General features: G+C 39.7%; 1 protein-coding gene across 1 annotated transcript in view; it reads left to right on the forward strand.

Annotated features, from left to right (window-relative positions):
• Positions 1 to 300: 300 nt before the first annotated feature.
• Positions 301 to 25,110, forward strand: part of LOC103139292 (mannosyl-oligosaccharide 1,2-alpha-mannosidase IA) — a 193,518-nt gene continuing 168,708 nt past the window's right edge. Inside the window, exon 1 of the mRNA XM_007553836.2 lies at positions 301 to 1,646. Within this exon, the coding sequence (XP_007553898.1) occupies positions 1,107 to 1,646 (540 nt within the window). The 5' untranslated portion in view covers positions 301 to 1,106. The remainder of the gene's footprint in view (positions 1,647 to 25,110) is intronic.

The following is a 25,110-nucleotide window of genomic DNA, read 5'->3' on the forward strand; positions in this document are numbered from 1 at the left end:
ATCAGACCAGCCCACTGGATTGTCGCGCAGCGGACCATTTCAGCTCCCCCCTCCTCCTTATTTTTCCTCTTCTTCACCCTGCCCGCACTATATGTTACATTTCCAGCCCTCTCCTCTCAAATTTCGACGCAAGCGGACGTCCGCGGCACAGCGACGGTGCGCAGCACAGGGAGCGGAGCGAAGCACGGCAGGCGGCGGGCACCGCGGAGCGACGACGCGGCAGCAGCAGCAGCAGCAGCGGCGGCGGCGGCAGAAGCGCTCTCTCTCTCCCCCTCTCTGCCTTTTGGATGGTGGATTTGTTTCTCATAGGGATTTGGATCGAGACTCGGGATAACTTCACATGGGACAAAAACCGCCTTCTTTCACGCCTGCCAGCGATTTGTTTCGCCCGGCGTGTTGACGACGGCAGCGGAGTAGAGCGGAGAAACCGGAGGCTGCCGGAGGAGCGCATTTGACAGATACGGAGACATGCTTATACACGCGTTTCCGTCCACCAGCTGATTGGGGATAGAGGCGAACAAAGCGGCGTGTAATCTATTTCGAAACAACGTGATATTGTGAGCTGGTAATGCAGAAGCGTGGGTCTGCTGAAACTGAGATCGGGGAAAGATGCTGTGATGTTCGCCTTGCACCGCAGGGCAATGCGTTGTAACGATCTGAACGGCGTGGAATAACGCTCCGAGCCACAACTTTGTTCAAAGGCCTAACAGTCGTTAAATTATCACATTTAGTAGTGCATTTATTCTTGGAGCCGGTTGCTTTAGTTTATATAGCTTGTAGTGTTTATAAACGCAGCCAGCCCTAAAGCTCTGTTTTTTTTGTTTGTTTTTTGTTAAATTATGATTTGCAGTATAAACCCACATCCTGCTCTCTCTTGTCACTAGTACGACCCAGAGTTGCTAACGTATGTAAAAACTAACTGTAGGTGGAGTCAGGTCTAACATTCGCTTATGCAAATCCAATCGATAGTGAGATAAAACCACTGGGGGTGTGTTTGGAGTCCAGCATATTTAGACTTTACACCAGCTTGAAGGCAGTAGAGGCGCTGCTACCAAAGCTCCGTGTGGTCTACTGTAAACGCAGCGTAAGCCCAAAGGAAACTTTCAATGGTTTTTCGAAAGTTGCCCGGTGTTTCTGCATCGGGCATGGGCCTGCGCCTGTCCCAGAAGTTCGTCTTTTTACTCTTCCTCTCGGGTTTGGTAACACTGTGCTTCGGAGCCCTGTTCTTTTTGCCCGACTCCGTCCGACTAAAACGCATTTTTCTGTCCAAGACGGAAGTCCAGCCGGTCACCGTCGGCTCCGGGTCAGAGAACGATGTCAGGGAGCACCTCAAAAGACCCAAGGAGCCGGAGCATACGAGGGGCATGACCCCGGGCAAAGGAGAGACGAAGAGCCGTAAACCCTCTGTCTCCAACGAAGCCACTGAGGAGCGGCTGGCAGGGGGCAAAGCTCAGGAGGACCTGACCCTGTCCCGGTCCAAAGCGGATTCCTTGATGGAGAGAGTCTCCGACGCTGACCATGATGCCAACTCGGATACTTTTAATTTCAAGAAGTTCCAAGGATGCCTGCTCAAACCTGCGCTGGGACGAGACAGCGGGAGTACGGCAGACCCCAAGACCAATGACCGCCGGGAGAAAGTTAAAGAGGTGAGGAGGGGTGGATCTAAAAGTTAAATATAGTCCTCATGCTTTGTTCTGCGAAGATCTGATGGCAACGGCTATGGTTTAACGTTAAACGGGAAGTGATATTTGGAGTTTGCATTGATAAGGTGATCTGATACAGGTCTGTTAAAATAGCCTGAAGGGAGTTTTTCTTGTGGTGATGTTTGTTCTGTATTTTTAGTTGGCGTTATGCACGCTGTCAAAATATGCTAAATTCTCAGAGCATGCACCAGACATACAGCTGTCTGCCTTCTCCAAACGCATGAAGGCACAAACCGAGGAAAATACATTTCCAGTGCGGAATATAATTTATCTGACAGTCTCATCATATAATCTATGGGACAGTTCTCAGCTGAGCTGCTGTCAAACAGACTAAATAATTCCCTCCGTCATATCATTGTCCTGAAATCACCCAGAGCTGATTTTTATTTTTTATTTTTTTATTTTTTTTTTCAGATACATTTCTGTCCGATTGCTCCTGGCGAAGACAGAGAATGGTTAAATATTTTAGTGACTAAAATTTCTCAAATTTAATTCGACCAGGAATTCTGCAAGAGGAGAATAATTAATCTTTTAATTTCATCTCTTATCAGAGCTATATGGTTTTCATTGTAGTTTTCAGTGAAATCATGCTCCGTAACGTCAATCCTGCGCTGTGCTGTAACACATCTATCTCCCTCATGCAATCGCTTCGAAATGATGTGACTGTTTGCAGTGACTCTCTGGCTTGAAGCTCTTTTAAGTCAGCCTTTGTTGAGCCCTGTGGCACCCATAAGGGCTCCGGAGTGGGAGCGTCTGTAGATCACACATCTGTACCCACTCAAGGCAACTCATGGCAGTGAGAAGAGGTAGAGGGAGCGGGAGGCATGGATGGGGAGGAGGAGTGCGATGGAGGCTAGTGGCTGGCGAACACTCACAGATGGGTTTCAGCTTTGGCATGTGACACGGATAAGTCCTGTTGTCACTCTCTTTTTCAGCTTGGTGTCACCCTCTCACGCTGCTCACATTCTCTCGTGCCTAGAGGTGATGTGCTACATGGTGATGGAGGCATCAGAGGACAAAGGGTTATTGGCCCTGGTGCTCTGAGCTTCACTGACTCATAACTTCCCTCGCTGATGCTCTTTCAAGTAGATATCAGATTGGCTGATCTGTGCAGCTAAGTCCTGCACAAGGGAGTAGTTGGAGCCCACCATCCTGTCATCTAAATACTGATGCACAATGTTAGTCATTTCCAAAACTAGAGCAGGCACACAGAAACCATATGTGGTTTTTTTCTCTCCACCCTCTCCAGTTTGTTGACTGTGCTGCAGCCAGCTTCTGTTTTCCTGTAGGCTTATATTCATGCTGCTAGGACTTGCTGACACATTGTAAACTTTAACTTTGTCCAGGTCTGCAGTTGTAGTAAAAAAAAATAACTGGACCAGTACAAACAACCTTTTTCTGTTCCTGTTTCAACAGTTCTCATTTACATTACTTTGTAAAAGTTTTGAGCAATGCCCTTAGTTTTGTGTATTTTGCTGCAATGTGGCAATATTTTTGATCATTTTTAAAGTAGTTTATGGCAGTATTTCTTCAGGCTCTCTAGAGATCTTTGAAAGTTTTCATTTGGACTTTTGCTGTCCTTCCGGTCTCTGGCCTTCCCGTTTCCAAGATAATGCTTTTTGTTTTTTTTTGCATCCTGTGACTTTTGAAGGAGACTTCAAAAGTCACAGGATGAACCAGTGTTGGTATGCAGCATTGAAAAAATGCTTAGTTCTTTCAAAAGACGTTCATCACAATGACGCAATTAATTCCCAATTACAGACATAACTTCAAAAATACTTTATGAACAGTGTGATATGGAAATGCATTGAGTCTAATTATGACCAGAATTGGCACAGTTTCAGCTTTATCTAATTTTTTTTCCCCCAAGACAATGATCGATGAAGTACATTTAGCTGAAACTTGCATAGATGATCAATTAAAGGTTGATATATCTCTTGGATTCTGGGTGAGATCTTTACAGCATTTTTAAAGATCAGTCTCTTATAGACATGATTTTTAAATAGTGTATATAACCTGTGTGACTCACTTTGCACATTATGCTCTCTAGGTCATATAAAAAGGACTGTGCAGAAAATGAGTTAAAACTGCTAAAGCTCAAAGGAAAATGCTGAAAGACCCTCGATGTCAGGAGAATTGCTGATTAAAATCACATTAGGAGATCACAAAAAATTCTTGACTCCTTGGAAGCAGACTTTCAAAAAGAGAGAGCCGTTGGTGCACAGTGGCGTACACTCTGTGAAGCCTAAGCTATCATACAGATGCTATAAATATTTTATTGTTGTACCAGTTTATATTGTCTTCAGCTAGCCCATCTCTGCAAATGCATTTTTTCCTCACTTTAATGGAATGTTAGAGAGAATGTTACCCCCCACTGCAAGCCAACAGAAAGGGGCTGCTCCGGCCCACTGAAAGCTTCAATTCCAAAACTGTGAATGGGCATCGTTTCTCCGAACTGCCAGCAACAAGAAAGCAGACTCCCCACATTCTCCCTCTGTGTGTGCATCCACTGCCAAGATGGGGTGAAACGAGGGACAATGACCGCGTGATCACACATCACTAATGTTAAAAGGCAGCCCTCAGGATACCAGCCAATACTCCCAAAGTTGCCAAGGTGCTGTGTACCTATTCCAACAACTGCCTGCTAAAGTAATTCTCATCCAAAAGTCCCCAGCAGGATAAAGACGGGAGTCATTTTCATACAAACCCCTTTTTGTAATTCTGTGATGGATTTTTTATTTTTTCATTTTCTCACTGTGTTGCCTGCACTGCTGCCTGAGTGGCTGTGGTATAAGAAGCTGGGCAGCAGGAATCTCACCACAAACATGGACGCCGAGAGCAACAGGAGGGTGGCATGCATATTTTGTTTCGGGTGTTCTTTAAGCTAAACCTTTGAGTACTGAAGAAAATGCAAAATGCAGAGATGAAGGAGCGGGACAAACTGGAGTGAAGAGGCCGTCTGAGACTGATGAGAGCTCAGTGGCTTGGAGGGCTGGAGCACATTCAGAGTGGAGCCTCCCTATCTCTCTCCTCTGCTGGTCTTCACAACATTGCATACATCAAAAGGGTAATGTGCATCTAAAAGCCGTATCTGTAAAGCCGGCGATTTACTCCTCTCTTCGTCCACTGACTGCTTGACAGAGATATGCCGACGCAGTCGAATGAGGCCTTTGCTTGAGGAAATTGGAGCGTACTCTATACCATGGCTTCAAACAGGCGATGCATATGAAAGGGGAGAAGGTAACACGGAGGAGGAGATGGCGCTGACAGCTGAGATCTGCAGTGAGAGGACAGACCCTCTGCAGTTTCTCCTAGCACAGCCTCCTACAGTGGAGCAATAAGTCTTCAGGGCTCCTTTGTCCTGTTTTTGTGCTCGCACTTGCTTAGTCGGTCAAGAGCTTGGGGATAAATGTGGAGTTGTAGGTTTACAGATAGAACTGTTTGCTGCAGCTGCATTTTTGTGTAGACTAAAAACAGTAATCGCCTGACTGACGGATATTTGTGTGGTGTATGTAAATAAACCAAAAATAATGAGCTGTATATCAGTCTTATGTATTTATTTTTTTTAGAACTGACCCTGTTCCCACTTTTCTTTTTATAGAGAGAAAACTTCCAAGTGATGGTTTAAATATAATACAAATACAGTAAAACTAACAATCAGTGGACACCTATGATTGGTTGGCTCTCCTCGCTGATACATTTAAGACATTTTTACACAACTCTGGTGAATTATGTTTAAAAGAAGTAATTTATAACATAGTAATTCTGCTCTTAAATTTCAGATTTATTTCATTATGTTTGTCTCTTTAACTACGCTCTACGATATTGTAAAATCTTACGTTGGCATCAGTGGTAAATATAAAAATATCAGTTGCAGTATGTAGCTATTTTCTTTCTTCCTCATGTGTGCGCCATATATTCGGTGACCTTTTAACAGTTTGGGTAACGTCACTTCTGTCCAGTGTGAACAGCCGAGACTCTAAGTAGTTAAATATATTAGCTTTAAAAATGCAATTTCATCACAGGTGGAATACATTAGCCAGCAATCATTGGATTCCAAGCAGTCCTTTCCAATATCAATGTTGCACAGACCGGTATTTCTTAATTGGTGACATTAAGCAGCTTGACACAACCACACACAAACTGGGAAGTACTCCCCAGAAGCAGGTGATGCTGTAGCTGGACTTTAAATCTACTTATAGAAGTAATGACAACAGAGAGGGGTGACTGACTGAATAAAATGCTCATGTTAAGCCGGACCCTCCCAGCTGGCTTGGAGCGACATGAACTCCATCCTTCCTTCATTTCCCTGCTGCCTCCTCTCCTTCCCCGTCAGGTGTGCCGAACAACTGTCTGTCTGAGCTAGAGAGATGGCTTCCTACTGTGCGAGAAGAAAGAGACAGAAGATGAACAAAGTCTTAAGAAAAGGCTCGCACTCTCCTAGTGTTGTCCCGCAGAGCTGGAGCGTTTGTGCTTTTGCTCTCCTCTGTGGATGCTGTGCAAATGTCAGCTGCTGGGGTTTGGAATGTAAGCCCGTCGTCGTCTTCGGTCTGTTTATGTAGGACAGTGAACCGCCTGGACCGCTGTATATTGATATATTGTGCAAGTCAATGATGGCAGAGGCAGGTCTCATCTATTGCTCAGTGCTGCTTGGCTTGGCTGCAGACCTTGTCTGTCCAGCAAAATAGAATTGATGACTTGTGTTTGAGCAGCATTCACAGGAATGTTGTAGGTGTTCTGCCTTATGTTTTTTCTCTCTTCCTTTTCTAAAACAATGCAATCATAAACAGTCATTCTCCAGGTTAATCTTTTTTATTGCAGCTTGTGTTATTGTCTGGGTCTTTGTGATGACAAGCCTTTTAAAATGCAATGTGCCTCGTTGAATGCATTTCAGTCTTCAAAAACAGAGTCCCTTAGTTGCATCTATAAATTCAAGTAAAAAAAAAAAAAGATGTACATTGACATGACTTTGAGGGCATTGAAGGTGGAATAATAATTATTGGAAAACTTATTTTTCCATCAGAAAACCTTTGCTTGACTAAATATATTGCTGTTTTATTATACGTCACATTATATTTTAACCCAATAGTTGTCCTGTTGACAGATTTTCACACCCTAGCTGTTTCCTGCAGCTCCTCCAGAGTTACCCCTGTCATCTCTGCTGCTTCTGCGGTCAAAACTCTCCTTGATCTATTCTTCAGAATTGCTAGATTTTTAATTGATCAATTCGCCAGTCCTCTGTGAGATGCTTGAAGGTCAGGGATATTGTTTTCAGCCTAACCCAGTTTTAAACCTCTCTGCAACTCTACCCCTGATCAGTCTGGTCTGTCCTTCGCATTTATGATGCTCTAAAGGAAGTTGTAACAGGGCGGCCGTTTGCGGTTGGATTTTACGGTGCAGAAGATCACGAGAGGTAGAGTCAGGTGGAAACAGCAGTTGGTTTATTCTCCTCACAGCATCAACACACACTCAATAACAATCCTTCCTCACAGGTGAAACTACAGGCTTAAATAGTCTCAGCTGTGTTGGACCCAACCACCTCACTTTCCAATGAGGAGCAGCTGTGCAGAGCCCAGAACAAAAGGCTACATGCTAATTACTAAAATATTCAATAAATACAATTAAAACTTCTTGTGTGCAAATTATTATTTATGTGCAGATCTCTGCTTACAGTGCAGTGCTAAATAAAGTGCTTGTTAATAAAGTGCAAAAAGTGCTTTTAAAGTGCTATACAGTGACTTAAATAAAAATAGACCCAGTGAGTTGACAGCAAATGTATGTCACACTTTAAGAATTTTATTTGTAAACATTGAAAACGATCCTTTCTTTTCCTACCACTTAATAACTATACACTACTTCATGTTCTTTCTATCACAAAAAATCCCACTAAAAATAAAATGTTTATTGGGTTTGAAAACAGTCTCAAGGCACGATCCTCCCTTATTGGCAATTCTTCCCATAGTGTTGTGCTAAAACACTGACTGTGCTGACTCACTTAGAAAAAGGTTGGATCAGAGAGACTTCAAGTTCTGAATAGTTGACCCTAAAGGTTAAAACATCTACATCCAGGAAACATGTGTTCTCCAGGATGGAGGTAAAGGGAAAGCAGAGAAAAAAGAAATGCTTTCTAGGACAGCAGAAGGGATTATTTTTTTCTGGGATGATGAATGCTGCTTAAAGTATAGAATAACAAAACTCTCCCAAAGCAATCACTGCAGGAAAAGGATGATCAGGTGAAATAAAGACTGACATTCTTTTGCAGTCAGGATAGTTTTATCGTACTTTTTTTTTCTTGGAGAACTCTCTTCAGGGAAAGGAGTTGTTGAGGCAGGCAGGCCATCCTAGTTTAACTTTGGCATTTATACATCAGTGTCCATAGACAGCCTGTTAAAAATACTTAGAGAATACTCATTGGCTGCTTTGTACAGGTGTGTTTTATTACAGCGTGTGGCAATGTGCTCTCAGTGATATGTGTATGAAGGGAAGAGTTCATATGGTTGTTCATTGAAGGGTTATTGAACACTATCAGAGCTCTAGGGACTCCCTTTGAATGAATTGGTGTGTATTTTTTTTACAGTCGTTTTTATTGTCTTTAGATGATTTATTAGGACAAACCAGAAGTTTTTTCTATAAAACCAAGTATGGAACAATGAGTTCTTTCTGAGGTCCTGTGTTGGATTGAACCGTTTTGACTCAAAGTGAGACTGAATTTTGAAATGGTTCTGCTGTGAAGAGTGAAATGTTGCATTTTAAAGCAACACTGAGAAATGCTGATTTTTTTTATTTTTATTTTTGTCATAATTATGACTTAGGTTGAAGTCTGCAGACTACAACCTAGAGGTTGAAGTCTGCAGAGAGGTTTTTCCTGTACCTCTGCACTTCTGTGTTTACACAGCCTGGTCCTTAAACCGAGCTTTCATAGGCTATTTGTTTACTTTCCAGGCCCTCTCTGCCAGTGTTTACTGTAGCCTTCAGGTGTTGCATCAGTTGCCTGTAAAAGTAAAGGGCAAAGTCCCAGGTTGTATTCTGTCACATTTTGATCCTGTGCTTAAAGTGAAGAGCTGAGTTCAGGCTTCAGTCTTGGCTCTGTGTTGTTTTTGGAAGTAAATATCTGTTTTTCTTGGATTTTATCACCTCGCTCTACATTTTTTTTTTTTTTACATAATCAACTCCTTTGTTGTTGCAATAAGTTCCACGGTAACCCATATATCTAGAGTTCCCAGCAATACTGACATAATGGGGACATCGTGTGTGGGTACATCTTAATCCTGTCTTTGATGTCCTGTGATAAATGGGAGACAGGTTCTACTTTAGAGCATTTTTTCCCGGTTCTTTCCTCCCCTTTGGTTGTTGTATTCATATATTACCATAGTAAACTTAAAAGCTAAGAGATCCTATTATTTATGGACTATAAATGCATCAATCAACAGGATGTTCTTTAATCGGATGAAGTTTGGGGTTACAAGCTTTGATCTTGTAATTTCCTCATTCTCCATTGGAATCAAAACAACTACCTCATTCAAAGAACCTGCAGCACATTTTCAGCAAGTACCATAGACTGTAAATATTTTCATCTGAAGCAGTTGGAGATGTGGTTTCTTGTATTCTGGTATAAATATTTAATGAAAGAAACATATTTAATGAAAGAAACAACAATTTATTAAAGAGGACAAATCACATCTCATTCTAATCCGTTTCTAATGGATTAAGAGAGGAGAAAACGCAGGCCTAATTAAATAGTAAGCAAACACTAAATAAGATGAGCCACAAATTGTAAAGTCCACAAAACTTGTTGAGTTAGAATGGAATCTCTTTCTACACATTTTTGCTGATTAAAACCTAAAACTGATCCAGTATGTGTGCAATTCGTACATGTCGTAAAGAAGGTTATTTTGATGGACTAACTCTAAATCTAATGTACAAATATAATTAAGGACAAGGATTTTAGAGAAAATGGCTACAAACTGAAAGTATTGGAAACCACCAGGACAACTAATTAAGAAGTCTGGAAAAGCATCGAAAACAAAAACGTTCGGAAAATTTAATTGTATTTCAAGATTTTATTCCATGACCTATTGATTATTTCAAATTGAGAAAAAATGAAAATTGTAGTCTGGAAAAGTAAAGCAATGTTACTTTGAATACTAGTAGCCATTTTGCCCATACTAAAAATTACAACTGCTTCTGCACCATTTTAATGATGAGAATAAGAAAATGGGATGCTTAATCTTTATGATCCCTGGTTTGGCTTTATGCGAGACTGTCCAATGTAACAAACAAATGTTCTGTTTTGAGAAGTGGCTTGCTATTTGCTAAGCAAGTAGGTGCAATGGGAGTGAGCTGGAGATCAAGCAGACTTTGGAAATACAAGATCAAAATCCAAAGGTTCTCTTTTGTTTATGTAAAAAAATAGTTTTTCTAACTGAATTGGCAGGTTAGACCTAAAAAGAAGAAGTGAATCTGCATTAGCAAGGAAAAACCTGTTTGGTGCAGCTCTGTCCAAAACAACAAATGAAAAGAGGATTGAACCTTTGTAATTGTCCTCAATCTTGCATGTGGACTTCTATTATATGTCTTGTGCATACTGGACTTAGTGAGTGCATGATGGCCTGTTATGCGTGTCTGCTTGTTACTGATGTAGAAAACTAAGGGGATAAAAGGTCTAGACGTGGCCTTGTTTACTGTAAACTCTGCTTGACATCTTTTGCTTGGTGCTGAATGAAATATCCAACACCCCCTTTACCACCCTGCCACCGACATCCACCCACCCTTTCACTGCACTCTGGCTTTGCTGCACTGCAAACAGGCGAGAGGAGAAAAGAGAGAGTGGCCTAGATGTAACCAACAGACAAACAGAGCCGCTAGCTGAGTCCCAGCCCCTGGCCTTTATGCCTGCCTAATTGGTCAGAAACAGCACGGCCTGGCTGTGTTCAGAGTAATGCAAAGACATCAGATTTGGGCCGACGGACCTTTCATGTCCCCATCTGAGTACCTCTTATTTTTCGTTTAGTCCTACTGGTAATGTTTTGTGCATAGAAAGCACCGTCTCTGACTGTCTGGGTTACTCATTGTTTTCTGTCCTGTCATCCTCCCTGCTTGTTGGTATTGTGTGGCCGCAGGCATGTTTACTGCCAACCATCCCTTCCTCTGGATCTCCAAACAGCCAGCGTGAGCTTCCTGGCTGCTGTCATCGCAGATTGTCCCGTCTGCGTTGTTGTTATTGTTTTGTGACACGGTCTTGGCCTACTTTCAAGAGAGCTAAACAATGCTGTCAAATCTTTGACCTGCAGTTTAGGCAGATACCTGGAAGATGACTAAAATATTGCAGCTCACATTTACTCAGATCAGGTTTTAGCCGTAACTTTGAATGGAACTCTTATTAGATCTGTTTCATGGTCAGTACTGTACGTTTCTTTTTTTTTTTTTGTGGGTTTGGAGAAAATGCATCTCCCAAGTGATTTTTCTCCTTCATCAGCATCAACGGGCAAATTGCCATTAATTAGCTGAATGCTTACAAGAACGCTTTAGCCCGAGCTGGGTGTATTTGTTCATTATCATCGCAATTAGGTTCCTAATCAAATGGCAGCAATGGTGCTCAGTGCTCATTAGGGAGCCATATAGATTTCTCGGGTTTCCGCCGAGGTTGTGTGATGGACTCGCCAGATAATTGCAATTTTCATCCACTGGTTGGCGGCGAGGTGGTGGAATAACATAGAAACTGATTCCATGGTCAACTAATGAGTGAAAACGAGGACTTTGGTGATCATTAATCAAACGGAAAGCGAATTAGACAGGTTGTTTGTCATATTTGTTGGAGACCAGTGTGAAATCTGACACACTGCTGAATGTGGATGACACAGGCAATAACTTCTACTCAATAAACACGCACAAGTGTTTGGATACTCAAGTTGACCAGAAGAAAGTTTGGCATTTTAAAACTCAATGATTGTCCTCTGAAAACATTGAATCTAATCTTCTTAACATCCTTCCACTGACCCCAGTCATTGCTGAGAAAAGGTTTTCCAGCAAAACGCAAATCTAAAAAATATCAGGGTACCTTTATGATGACACCCTTCAGTTTTCTTTTCACATTCAGTGAAGCATGCAATGATCTTCAGTAACAGGAAATGGGTGTAGCTAGTTTCTGAAGTATCGTGTAACGGGTTTTTGGAGAACCCCAGATGTGTGGTTTCAGTTAAACAGAAGTGACAGTTTGTTGGTCTAGACCAACGAGCCTAAATACTGCTGATGTCGAGTCGTACTCTGGCTTTATATAAACAGTTTCCAAACAAAACATCCCGGTTTTCAGATACTTTCATTTTTAACTCTTCAAAGATGCAAGAAGATTAGAAGCCTCTTTAGCAGGAAATTGTGGCTTACTGAAAAAAAATAAAAATAATGATGTCAGCACATCAACTGGTGTCGACCCAGAGTAGGGAAGTTGCCGTTTTTGCCTGAACTTGCATGTTTCCTGTGGAAATGTAGAACATTAAAAAGAAATTACATTGCATTTCTTTATATGAAAAGCGATATTAACCTCAAAGAAATTCTTATTAGAAAATATGCGTTAAGCTTGCACAAATCATAGAAGAAAACGGTTCAAATCTGCATTTGCATTAAATGTCTCTGAAGTGTTTTTCAACACACCTATACACTGCCAAAGAAGTCAGTCTGGGATTTACAGTCTGTGACTCACATCACCTACTTGGGTCCTTCTCTCTCAACTAGTGGCATAACGGTGCACAAAATCATGGTTTGGCAGATTTTTGCTACTGTTGCAGTAAGAGAAATTAAATATTTTAACTAAAGCATAAATACAGCATGGAAATAATACACTCACTAGATAAAAGTGCATCATATATTAAATCACAGTCAATGTTTACAGTACAGTCGTAAAGCACTCCCTAGACGCAATATTTGGCACTATGTTAAATGTTATGCACTCCTGCTCTGTACAGAGTAATACATTTAGCCTGCTGAATGGACAATAACTTATGTTTTATTTTAGTAGTAGTGAGGTATAATGGCAAAAAAAAAGAAATGTATAAATATGGTAAAATTCTAATGAATAATTTAACGACAATTTACAGCAATATTATAGCAAATAAATATTTTCCTGATATCATGCAGCTCCCTTTCAAAATCAAACCATCTCAAATTAAATGCTTTCTAAAAATATTTGAGATTTAAAATAAAGATGACAAAGATCTACAAGGTGCATGTTTTAATTTTTTTTTTTTACAAACTTCAGAAGAGCTATTTTTACCTGCAGAGTAGGCCAAAACAGCTAAATGACGGTGAAACCTTAAATGTTACCTTAAACGTTACCTTTAACAGACTTGGCCTCTAAAGTAGTGGGAATCTGGCTTCTACCTGCAAATAAAGGACCTGAAAGCAAGTTGACACAGTACATCAGATTTACTCCAGAGTTGTATGCAAATTTACAATGGCAGCTTGCACTATAACGATAAAGGTTTTTCTAATTCCATTTGACAAATGAACCATTATTCTGACAGTATATCATTTGTCTGGGCTGTAATATTTTAATGAAACTACCTCTTTTAGCTCCACTGAATATTATGAGAAGAGAATAGTTGCACAGCTCAACCTTTTAAGATGGGTTTTTGCCAAGATCTCAGCTAAGTACTGTCTTGTAACTTGGCAACAACTGCACTATGATATTTTGCATACTAATTTGACTGCAGTTGTTAACAAATGGGTTGAAATGAGAACAAAAATATAAGAACTGATAGACATGGTGCTGCTTTCTTTTGGATGACTTGATAACCAATTGCAGCAACAAGACAGGTTAAAGTTTGGCGCTTTAAGCTGAGGAGGATATGTTGACAGTTTGGCTGTAATTGTGTTGTAAACCCTTCTTTTATCAATGCGCTACTTCCACTGAAACATAAACTCCCAACCAATGAGACCACAGCTGTCTTATTTCAAACAAATTTCCTTTCTTTCTCAGAAGACTTTTGTGGGTGTTGTGATAGTTTGCCAATAGATGTCTGTAACTAAATCTGTAGTTTTCCTGTAAGCAACCACAGATGTTACGAGCTGTTCTCTTAGATCTGGAAGTTATTGTAACAGTTGTCAGCGCTCTGCTTTTAGTCTGTACATAAAATGTAAGGCATCTGTGGTTACTTTCCGCTGGAAAAGTCGAGCAGAGTTGCTTTCGAAAGGGAGCGCAGAGGTTATGGAAAAAGTTAAGCTAAGGTAAATGAAAAACAGATCTATCTCTGGGGGCATAGAGCACAAAGCATGCATGTGTGGGTGGAAGGCTGACGACGCTGTTGCCATTCTATTTTCCAAGTAAAATGAGATGGATGCCTGCAATTAATTCTGCTGTGACCATTAGCTGGAGAGCCGAACCCAGCAGAATCAGCAGTGGGAGGCTGGAGCAGAGCTTTGCAAGTGCGTCTGTCTCTGCATGTGACTTTCAGACTGCTTGGCTGTGATACTTGAAACACAGACTGCTCAGGGACTCTTAAGGCCCAGAAAGTCTTTACAAAAGGTGACCATGTAGCCGCTGGCTTTAACCGGTTCTGCCCCAGTCCATCTCTAGCCAGATTTATGTCCACTGCCAGATGCTGTGCGGGCGGCCAGTCCCCGTTTTTTATACACACTTCAGGGGGAGTGCAAGCTGCACCAAGCCTCACATTGGGCGCATGATATTTGATTGACAGCAGAGCGCATTCGTTGATTGGTTCTCGATTTACTTCACTACAAACTCCAAAAAACAACATTTAAACCACCGCTGGGGACTGGTGGACATGCCGTCTGCCATCAGAAAGCGGCTCAGTGTGGAGGAGCGTAGTTATGAGTTTAATCATAAGCAGCGGCAGGAACACATGTTTCAACTTTTTCAGCGTAATAACTGTGATTTAGCAGCCCTGCAACCAGCAAGTCTCTTGTAAGAACCAGACCGCAATGAAGAAGCAAGAAACAGTGAAGTTCTGGTCGACCGTATGAGTTATAGTTTTTGTCAACCTGTTGTGAAACTCCAGAATTGCATAATCTTAATTTGCCATGACGTGTATGTTATTCTGTTCATAATTTTCTTTTACATACAGTTCTTGCGTGGATGTTGCTTTACATCTCTTTCCTGCATTACCTAAATTTAAAGGTTGCACGTTTAAAAGAAAAAAAAAAATCATCATTTTTAATACCCCTCATGATAATTTTTGACCTTTTGACAGGAATTAAATGTAGGTATGTTCAAAATGAATTTTCAAATTACATTTTGCAAAAAGTTTAAAAGCCAGTTTTTCCTTATTTATATTTTTCAAAATTTAAAAAATATAATAATTCAGTTTAATCAGTTTATTGCTTAAACTGATATTAAGTCTGCATGTGTTGACTTAATATCTACACATGTAAATATTAACCTTTTCTCATGATGATAACGTTATAACCAAACGAATGCCTTGGGATTCCCCAGAGTGAACTGATGCGTCCCACTGCCATTTCCTTTTGGATCTGCAACCTCTACATCCTGATTTTGCATAAGAGGATGGATGGATGAATGGTCCGTTTTTGTTTCCACCTGCATTTTGTTTTTGTTTGTTTTTATTTGACTGTAAGCTAAAAAAAAACCCTGATTCATGTATACAAAAAAAGTTTAGAAATGGAAAGAAACACAAGGAGCTAGTTGAATTTAATTTCTGTCATTCCTGCTGGACAGAATCCTCTATCTCCAAAAACTAGAAAAAAAAAATCCTTCTTAAGGTAAATTTGTACTTTTTGAACACATTATGTTTTTGATGGTTTGATGTGAAGGGAAATAAAACAGAATCCACTGTGGTTTTAGATTGAAATATTTGTCCTATTGTGTGCCTGACTCTGTACCCGACAGTGCTGCTTTCATGCATGTGCAGGGCAATCAAGATGCATCCCAAGACTGCAAACATAATAATGCTGACTCAGCAGAAAAAGCTCGAGCTATAAGACCACAAACTCAAAAGAAAAGGTGGGAGGGGGGGAAAAAAACAAAACAATGTTGGACACAAGCTGCATCAAGCAAACACAGTAAAGGAGGCCGTGGGATTGAAATGGCAGCATAAAGAGATGCTTCCATTAAAACTCAGGTGTTCCCTCAGAGATAAGGGCATTAGTCATTGTTTCACTGTTGCATCTCATAAACACCTCTAAAATGATGGGTGTTTCTGACTATAATTACCATTTAGTTAAAACCAAAACTAAATAACGGCTGTGATGTGGTGCTTAGCTGACAATTAGATGCCTTTTTACGTTTTCCATCAGGCATCAGGTGTAAAATTATAGAAAATTGTGCAAAATTACAGAAATAACAGATCATAAAACCATTATTTATCCCCTCCTAAATTAGTCGCATGTTTTTATGATGCTTGCTTGCTGTGATGGATTTTCAGAGGAGGGTTTTTTTTTTCTTTTTTTTTTCTGCACACTAATTAGTTGTTAGAAAAGCAGAACCCTTCCCTCAGACTTTTGAAGGGTCTGAGTCCTTGATCTTTCGCATTCTCACGGCAAACACTAAAGAAATGAATAACATCACATTTGGAGTTGGATTAACAAGCGAATGTGAAAAATGTGTCATTTAAGAAATCCTTTCTTTTGCTAAACCTCGACTCCAACGCAACATTCTTTTCATGCCATTTCTGATTAGTTTTATTATTATTTGGAGCAACATAAACTAACATGGAGATGACTAGGATTCTTGCCTTGTCGCCTCTTGGAAAGTGTGAGTTTTTAGGGGTTATCTTGGGGGTTGCATGCTGAGCGATTCATCTACCCCTCTCTGTGTGCTAAACTCATTTGTTCAGTGCTTGAATTAATAATTTATGGCAAGTGTGAACTATGGAGTGTCTCTGCTTTCTGGTTGTAGGCCACCCCTCTTCAGTTTCCTCCTCCAGCCTTTTTAGTTTTATTGCAATTCTCCTTGCGCTCCATTTCAGATGAATCTCACAACGTCCTCTCTCTGTCTTTGTCATTTCTGTTCATATTCACATGCTTTTTTTTCCCCCTACAGCTTCTGTTACTCCCTCTTCTTTTATCTGTGCGCGTCTTGTTCACTCTGGCCTACTGTATAGGAAATACTGTGCTGTTGTGCTTCTGTTGTCTGCCTGTTAATGCAGAGCTGCTTCATGTCTGCCTGATTGTCAGCGTCGTGCCCAGTGAAACAGATGGACCAGCTGGCAAACACTGCTCCTGTTGGTATATTCTGTTAACATTACTGGTTAGAGGGCATGCTGATTACGTTCCCGCTATGTCATTGATGTAAACTGTGATTATACAGTCTCTGTCAAAAACGCTTAATGTAACAGAATGTTTAAATTATGGCATGGATCTGCGTATCTCCTCGACGGGTGAGACCAGCTCCTGTGCCGTTTGGTGCTGAAAGCTCAAAAACAGTATGACTAATTGCACTAAACTTTTAATTTGTTTGGTTTCAGTGAATTTGTCTCTCGCTTAAGGTGTATGATGCTGCCAAGTCTGAAGTTTGGTATCCTGCCAGCATGAAGAGGTAGTTCAGTTGTTCAGGCTTCCTTCACATTGAAAAGTCTAGGATTTTATTATTTGAAATGCGGTCTTTTAAAGTGGGCCTCGTAAAATGCCAAACCATTCACTAAAGTTGTTCTGCGTGGCGTTTCCATGTTCTCCCTGTCATGTGAAGCTTAGGCTCTCACCAATTATTCCAGATTCCTCACACAATCCGAAAACATGACTGCTAGGTTATTTGGTCTCTCTAAATTGAGTGTGTGCAAGCCTGGTTGTGTGTCCTTCGTGTATTGATGCGTGTATCTCTATTGACCCGTCCTGGTCTCACCAAATGACTGGCTACCTCATTCAAGGATAAGCGATTATAATGGATGGATTAATTTTTTAAGTAATAACATAATCTCGCTTTCAAACTATTTTTTCTTTTGAAGAAAAACGGCAATATAACAGATATGTATTTATGTCCCTAGTGCTACATTTATTTGCAGTGGTAACATTTTCTATACAATAAATCTACCTGAATAATTGTTTTCATTTATACCTTTTTTTAAAGTGGTCTACAACTTATTTTAAACGTGCTAACTAGGTAATTAGAAGGCACGTCAAAGGAAAAATCATTTCTGTTCCACCATCACAAATACAAAGATGTACAGTTGGCTGAACCTAAATGAGATTTAAATTTGAACAATGTACTTTTTAAATACCATCTTGGTGCATCTACAGAAGAAAATTAAGAATAGGTGGTTACTATGTTATTAACTTGGACAATAACACAAAACTTGTCTTGTTGAAACTATGCAATGGACAGAAATGAACCTTCCTTCCAAAAAAATAATTTAGCATTGAAATCTTTTCCCGTCTTGGATAAATTCTCAAACTGAAGGCTGAATTTTTCTTAGTTTTTTTTTTTTTTTTAGTGTGAAATTATGTTATTGTGGTAAAAAAAAAAATATTTTTTTTATTTTTATTTGTAGCAGCTCATCCCCAGAGGTGAAAATGCTTGTGACGGGTGCTGTATCTGTGAACGGTCCAAACTAGAATAAACAAGGAGGATTTGTGGTGCCGGATAAGAAGCCAACAGATTCTGGTCAAGATGATTTTTTATTTTTTTTTAAATCTAAATCAACTCATGCGTGTCATTAAATTTTAAACAAGTTTTGTTGATTTTTACAGCTTATTGCAATTGAATCTGTGAAGAATATTGGTGGTGTAACAAAATATGTAGTCCGTTTGAAATATGTTTCATCTGGGGCCTTGCGAAACTGCTACAGTGCCAGTTTGTGCAAATATCCAATGCAAAATAAACGTGGTACACATGCAGATAAATGTCAAGCAATAGAGTGACTGTTATTGGATTAACTTATTGTCCCATACAGTTTTACACAAGGCTGATTGACAGTGCTAAGACTTACTCCTGGCTCTGATTGGTTGTTTCTGACCGAGCGGTATATTTCTCCAGATGACGGTAGAACCACAGAAGGCAGAGGAACTTGTTTTTTTCCCCCTACAGATTAGCTGTCTGATGATGTCAAACAAATATGTAAAAAACATATCTTTTTTCCCCCCGTAAAAGTTAAATACTGCACCTTTAAAGTAAAACAGACCTTTGCTGATGAAACTGTACACATTCAGTGAACTAGATAGTGGAGTCGTTTTTATTTGCAACAGCTGCTTCTGGCAGCATTTTCTTTCTGTTTATTTCTACGCCTCAAACATGAGAGAGGTTGTCAGGCTTCAGCATTCCCAGCTGTAGGTTCATAAATGTAACCTCCAGCTCTCATCCTGTTCCAACATGTAGGATGCTGCAGCATGTGGAACCGGCTGCTGATTAATAAGCACTTTGACTCCCACACTGTGAAATGGGGACTAAACGTCACTAGATAAAAACCAATGCGAGCTAAAGCCCACACTGAGGATTTGTTGCTAGGCACTTTGCAGACAGTCTGTATTTTCTTAATCAATATGGGCTTACACCTAACATTATATCCTATTCACTTGAGGCTAGAGTGTAATATTAGCCAGCCTTTATGACCCAGCTTGAGTAGTTGCACTCTTAATTCAACTCGACATGCTGTCCAAGCAATTTCTGGGAATAGGAAAAGGTCAAGTGTTTATGCGGCATTTCCGCATCCTTGAGGTATCGCACACAGATTCAGACATATTCCCAAAGAGCGCCTTAATGCATCAAAGCAGATTATCTGTCAGAGTCAGGACTCTGCTGGAAGTCAAACAGCATTGATCTTCTATCTTTTTATTTGTTTTTATTAGCTTTCTTAACTTTAATTGTAAACAGTGAGCTCTGGGGAAATAATTTTTGCCAAACTATTAAGAATCTTAAATAATAATTTGTGGAATTACAGCAGGCAGAACAAGTGAAAATGGGGAAAATAATTAGTTTGTTGTTTGTATGCTGATATTTTTCTCCAAGCAAACCTTGACCAAGTGACCTTGGTCCTCTGCCCCGTACTGTTATGTAACACCATAAAAATCGAAGGGAAAATAAAGGTGATTAACCAATGGAGTATAAAAACAAGTGCAGGTTTTTTGTGGTTATTTATTTATTTATTTATTTATTTTTTACCATTAGTCCAGTACACATAAGAACCATTCGGATTGATGGAAAACAAATAAACTTGCATACCAAATGCACAAAAAAATTACACAACCAAGCCAACAGAAACCTATTTGCATAATCAAATTACTCTTTATTTAATGAGTGATGATCATGAAAACACACTGATCTTGAATATATGTTTAAAACAGGACTGCTCCCCCTTTACGATCTAGGTCATCCAGTGGTATAACACTGCTGCTCCCTTGATGGTTCCCCTCTGCCATTTAGATTAGTGGCAAACATGTGAACAAATCTGCTGATGTATCTATGTTGCCGCAGTAGGTTGCAAAAACATCCATCTAAAAGCACAACTAACTACAAAGAACACAAATTTGTTTAAACTTTTTTTTTGTATTTAGCAATTTATCTTTGTGGCTTAGAAGCAATACTGCTGTGGACGACAATTGCTAGAATCTTGCAAGAGTCTGGTGTGAAGAGTTTCTGCTCCAACATGTGAACACAAGCTCTTTTAGTTTTCTCAGGATTAACAAATTCTCATCATTATAATCTTTGGTCCTCTGATTGCTCAACATTTACCTCCTCTTATAGATTTCAAATTGCACACCCTGCCCTGAGGGGTTATTACAGTGCTGAATCTGCTGACATTTCATCAAGTCAAGGTTTGAACATGGATGTTAATGGACTAGCAATTACAGGACTCCCTGCAGTCTTTTAACGTGTACCTTCTAAATACCTTTAATGTCTGCACCAACATGCCTTTTATTACCCTATTAAAATATAATTTGTCACATGGCTTGGTATATCTTTCTGGTATGCAAACTGCAAAACCCAGGTACTCTGGGTGAACTCTACCTCTCTGTGCCCATGAGGTCAATTCAGTTTATTATCACCCTTCCTTTCACGGGGAACAGGCAATTGTTATTTCTGCTTTGCCTGACATTCTTGCTCACTATATTTTACTGTTTTTTTTGTTTTGTTTTGTTTGTTTTTTTGCTTTAGAATTTGTACCCATAGTTTTATCCTTGTTCATCCCTAGTTGAAAACAGTGTTTTGATTTTCAGAAGTGAGTTTATAAAATATTTGGGCCCCACTTTGTCCAGTTTTAGAGCTCATTTAAGTGATTTTCAATAGCTACTTGTACTTAATGGCAGTGAGATTTTTACTGCCTCAAATCAGGTAAATGGTAGACTGGATCAACTGGAGGAGTGCCATTAATGGCTTGTTCACTTAATTAGCTCTGGTCACGTGTGAATAACCATTGGCAGATGCAAGCAATCTTCAAAACAAACCTTAAAACATTTGAAGAGCTGCTAGTAAGGGTTTGTGTTGCTTCACAATTTAAGTTGTGCAACAACAATGATCAGCAATATTGTGAAACAGTTTGGTACCCAATCTCATAATTATGTCTTTGTGTTAAAAATATTAAAAACATTTCTTTTTTTTTACAAACTGAAGTTATTGTGCAAAAAGTGCAGCCAGTACTATTAGATAAATGTGATATTGGCATTATTATAATGGTAGTGCTAGAGGCCAAAATAAATTGAAACAACTGATTAACTTTTAGGTTGGTAAAATGTATTTAATAATGCATGTTTAAAATGGTATTAATTTGAGTGAAAAACATTTTACAGCAGGAAACTTTGTATAACTTGAACAAGGAATCCAAAGACTTCAATATAGAAATGAGCAAATATTTATCTGCCTAATTACTGTGTGCAGTGCACAAGTTGTTATGCACCAAGCACACCATTTATAGTGTTTGTGCACACACTCATTAACACATTTTTACAACTGCTGTTTATTAAATGGACAAATGTTTGAAGAGATGATTACAGGCTGCATTATGGGCACACAGTGTAATCAACATTAAGGTTGTTTTTATTGCAAAAGAGGATTCTGTGAGCTATTTTAATTTGCTCTGAAATATGTCATCTTAGGTGCTACCTTGAACTGCTGATGAAATAAAAGTTTGTCGAACTGCTTTAGAGATGAGGTCTCAGAAATATTTTGGCCTGTTCTAAGTGTATACACACCCTTGGTTTGCAAATTTGCAAGCTTTTAACAAGTTAAACAAACAGAACTGCACACAACCAATGTTAATTTCTTCTTTGTTGCATTGTTTGCACACAGACAAAACATGTTAAAACTTTCCATGTGAAAAAAACAAAACAACAAAAAAGAAACTTAAATACTGCCACACCAAAGAGTTAGTGCTCTGTGAAAGCTGAACATTAAATGAGCTTGGGCTTCCATATGCTCGAGTCTGGGACACTGCTTCTCTTGGACAATTAAAAGCCTGCCAGGAGTTTTTAATAGCACTGGTCTTAAAAGTCGCAATAGGTTAAATTTATTAATCATAATTTTAGGGTTTAAAAAGTCTTAAATTCATTTAGCTATGAATAAAACTTGCATGCATGTCCATTATTCTTTTTCTCCAGTCAGTTTCTAAAACAACAGACCTGGCAGCAGTCATGTGTTCAATTCATGCGTTGTGGTCATATGAATATGTTGCTTGTAGCTGTGGTTTCTCGGTTTTCTTTTTTCTCTCCTGTCTACAGATTTAGAATCCGATTGTGTTTTTCCTGTTTTTTTTCTCCATCCTTTGTCCTCTCCTATTTTTATCTCTTCCTCTCCCTTTTAACTTTTTACCCCACCTCTCCATTTAATCTTTTTTTTTTTTCCTTTTTTTTTTGGTCTGTGGTCATTACATTTGAATTAAACCCAAAGCAATTTCTGAGTAAATCTGATGGAGCGAAATAATTGGCCATTTTGAGAGGAAATTACTTCAAGACATTCAACCCTCCTTGCAAACCTGGGGAAGAATTTTGCTCCTGAAAGCAGCTTATTCTATGTTTAGGCAATTAAGCCTATCTTGAGACATATCCACTACCAGCTCCTTTATTATGAGAAAGTGATTTATTTGCAGACTGTTGGCTAAATTCCTTCTGCCCCATGAGCAATCATTTAAAAGCCAGATTTATGAAGTAGGAAGGCACTGGGTTTCATGTAAGCTTGGTGTAAAAAGCAGTTGAGTCACAGTCTAGAGCCACAAACATTGATTTTAATGACATTGTATGCACATTTTGAATACTTGTTGGATGCTCCGGCAGCTGCCATGCAACACTCCCTCCAATGGTGATAAGATCACCATTCTTTACGTGTCAGTTCATTGACAGTTGGTTAATTTCCATAATCTTCGCTTGTCTGAATGTGAACCAAATCAGATTCAGATTGCACAATTCCTTTTGGACGTTTATGACAAAGTCTAACTTTTTATGTTAGGGTGTTTATTGAGAAGTTCAAAACGAAAGCTTAGAGGGAAAGTAGGAATTCTGCAACACTATGCACTTATTCAGAGTGTAGAGAATAATTTGCTGCGTGAAAGGAAAATTATCGGTCTGGGCTGTTTATTGCAACCATCAATCACTGCAGTGTGAAGTATTCTGCAGACCGATCTAATCTAGCTACTGGGCTAAAATCTGCGCAGGAGAGGGGCATAAAGCCTGCCAGTAAAACATGCTGAACAGCTGGAAACAATGCTGGAGGTAGTTTCCTTGGGTCTGCTGACAGGAAACAGGAAACAGACTTAGCAGAGATCAACATTATCAGTGTGAGCTTGCCATCTAGCTGTCTTGATCTGCACATTCAGCTGCATCACGGTCATAGGTCACTTCACACTCTCCCACTTAAAACAGAAACATTGCAGGAATCTGGGATGGGAATTTCCTGCAGCTCACTTCTGACACTTAAAAGCTTCATGAGTGCAGCTATGAAAGTGCCGTCTCAGCACTTCATTGTCACCTTACCCTCATGATCTGCAGGAAGAACTGATTCACTTTAGAAGATAACGCGGAGAAAACAGTTGAGAGTTATTATTGATGTGGATGGATGTGTGCACCAACATCCTGTTTAACCCCCCTTTGACCTCCATGTGCCTTATCCTCTCTCTGTAAAGTGTTTGAATCTTGTTGGGGGTCTTATGAGTCCCTGGGGTCTTTTGTGGCCTAATAAAGTCGAGGCACATCTGGCTTTATGTTGGTCCTCGTCTCTCACTGAACATGTAAATGAAAACATCAAGTTTTAGATCCGTCTAGTCTTTGGATTAACTTTGAGGTTTGAAATGTAGGAAAGAAATCAACTCAAAATGGTCGATGGAAGAATATCACTGATAAGTGAATCTAAACATTTAAAAATCGCAACATAAGTTTTAGGGCAAAATTTGATTGCGTGTAATTTCAGTTAATAGAAAAACGGCACTTTTTGCTAACTTCAATAATTCATAGAAATTTCCAAACATTTAACGTGTAACAATGCATTGTGTAAAATATAAAAAAAAATGCTTATAAAACAGGTCAGTCAAGGCCATGTCTGCAACTTTTGCATCAAACTTGTTTTTGTGTAAAACGTTTCATTCAGAGGTCCGACTGAGACAGAACTCCTTGTTGGACAACACACTTCACCTGCCTTACCTGCTGGTGGTGGTCAGACGGACCGATGGTGCCGGTGCAAGCCAGCCTCAGCTCCGTCAGACTGCCCCAGGGCAGCTGTGGCTACAATGTAGTAGCTCAACACCACTGGCGTGTGAATGACTGAATGTAGTGTGAGAGACTTTTGGAAAAAGCGCTACCATCAGTTCATTTGTGTGTTCATCTTCTCTTTTACCGTCAGTTGATCTGTAGATCAGTTTGTCCATGAAAGAACAGATGGATAGAAGTTCATCAATTGTCACTCATCCATATATTTGTCTGTTATCAATCTGTCACTTTGTTTGTCCAAGATTCATCCGTCAATCCATTTGAAAGCATCCATCTTTTTCTCCAACATGTCTGTTGATCCATCTGTTTGTCCGTTATCAGTCCAATATGACTTATGAGACACTGATTTTGAAGTACTGAAGAATGACTTGTTTGTGTAACATGGGAATGTAATATTCTTTCTATATTTTCATTTTAATGGAAACTGAAAATCTCAAAGATGGGAGAGAGAGTTGGCATCTAATCTCACAATTCCCCAAAAAACCTGTATGTTGAAGATAAACACAGATACTCAGAAGTATTTTTTCCTGGCTTCTTTGCCCCTGCAGTGCTTTTGACAAAAACGCTAGTCGGGTTCCTGTGGAGAAAAGTCCACGCTGAAAAAAAAAAAAAAAATGCTGTGGGGATCAATAAGGCAATTTTCTGCCAGGTCAGCTGCTGACACTTGGGTTATTTACTCTGAGGATGTTGTGGGATAGCGGTGGGGAGCGGGGATAGGTTGTGGCAATAAGTTGGTAGACATATTGCCTTGCTAGCCTAATCTTTCTCTGAGCTCTTTGATCATATTAAACAACATCTGGAGAGATTTCAGATGACG

The sequence above is a fragment of the Poecilia formosa genome, unplaced genomic scaffold (assembly GCF_000485575.1).
Source record: "Poecilia formosa unplaced genomic scaffold, Poecilia_formosa-5.1.2 Scaffold59, whole genome shotgun sequence".
NCBI classification, from domain to species: domain Eukaryota; kingdom Metazoa; phylum Chordata; class Actinopteri; order Cyprinodontiformes; family Poeciliidae; genus Poecilia; species Poecilia formosa.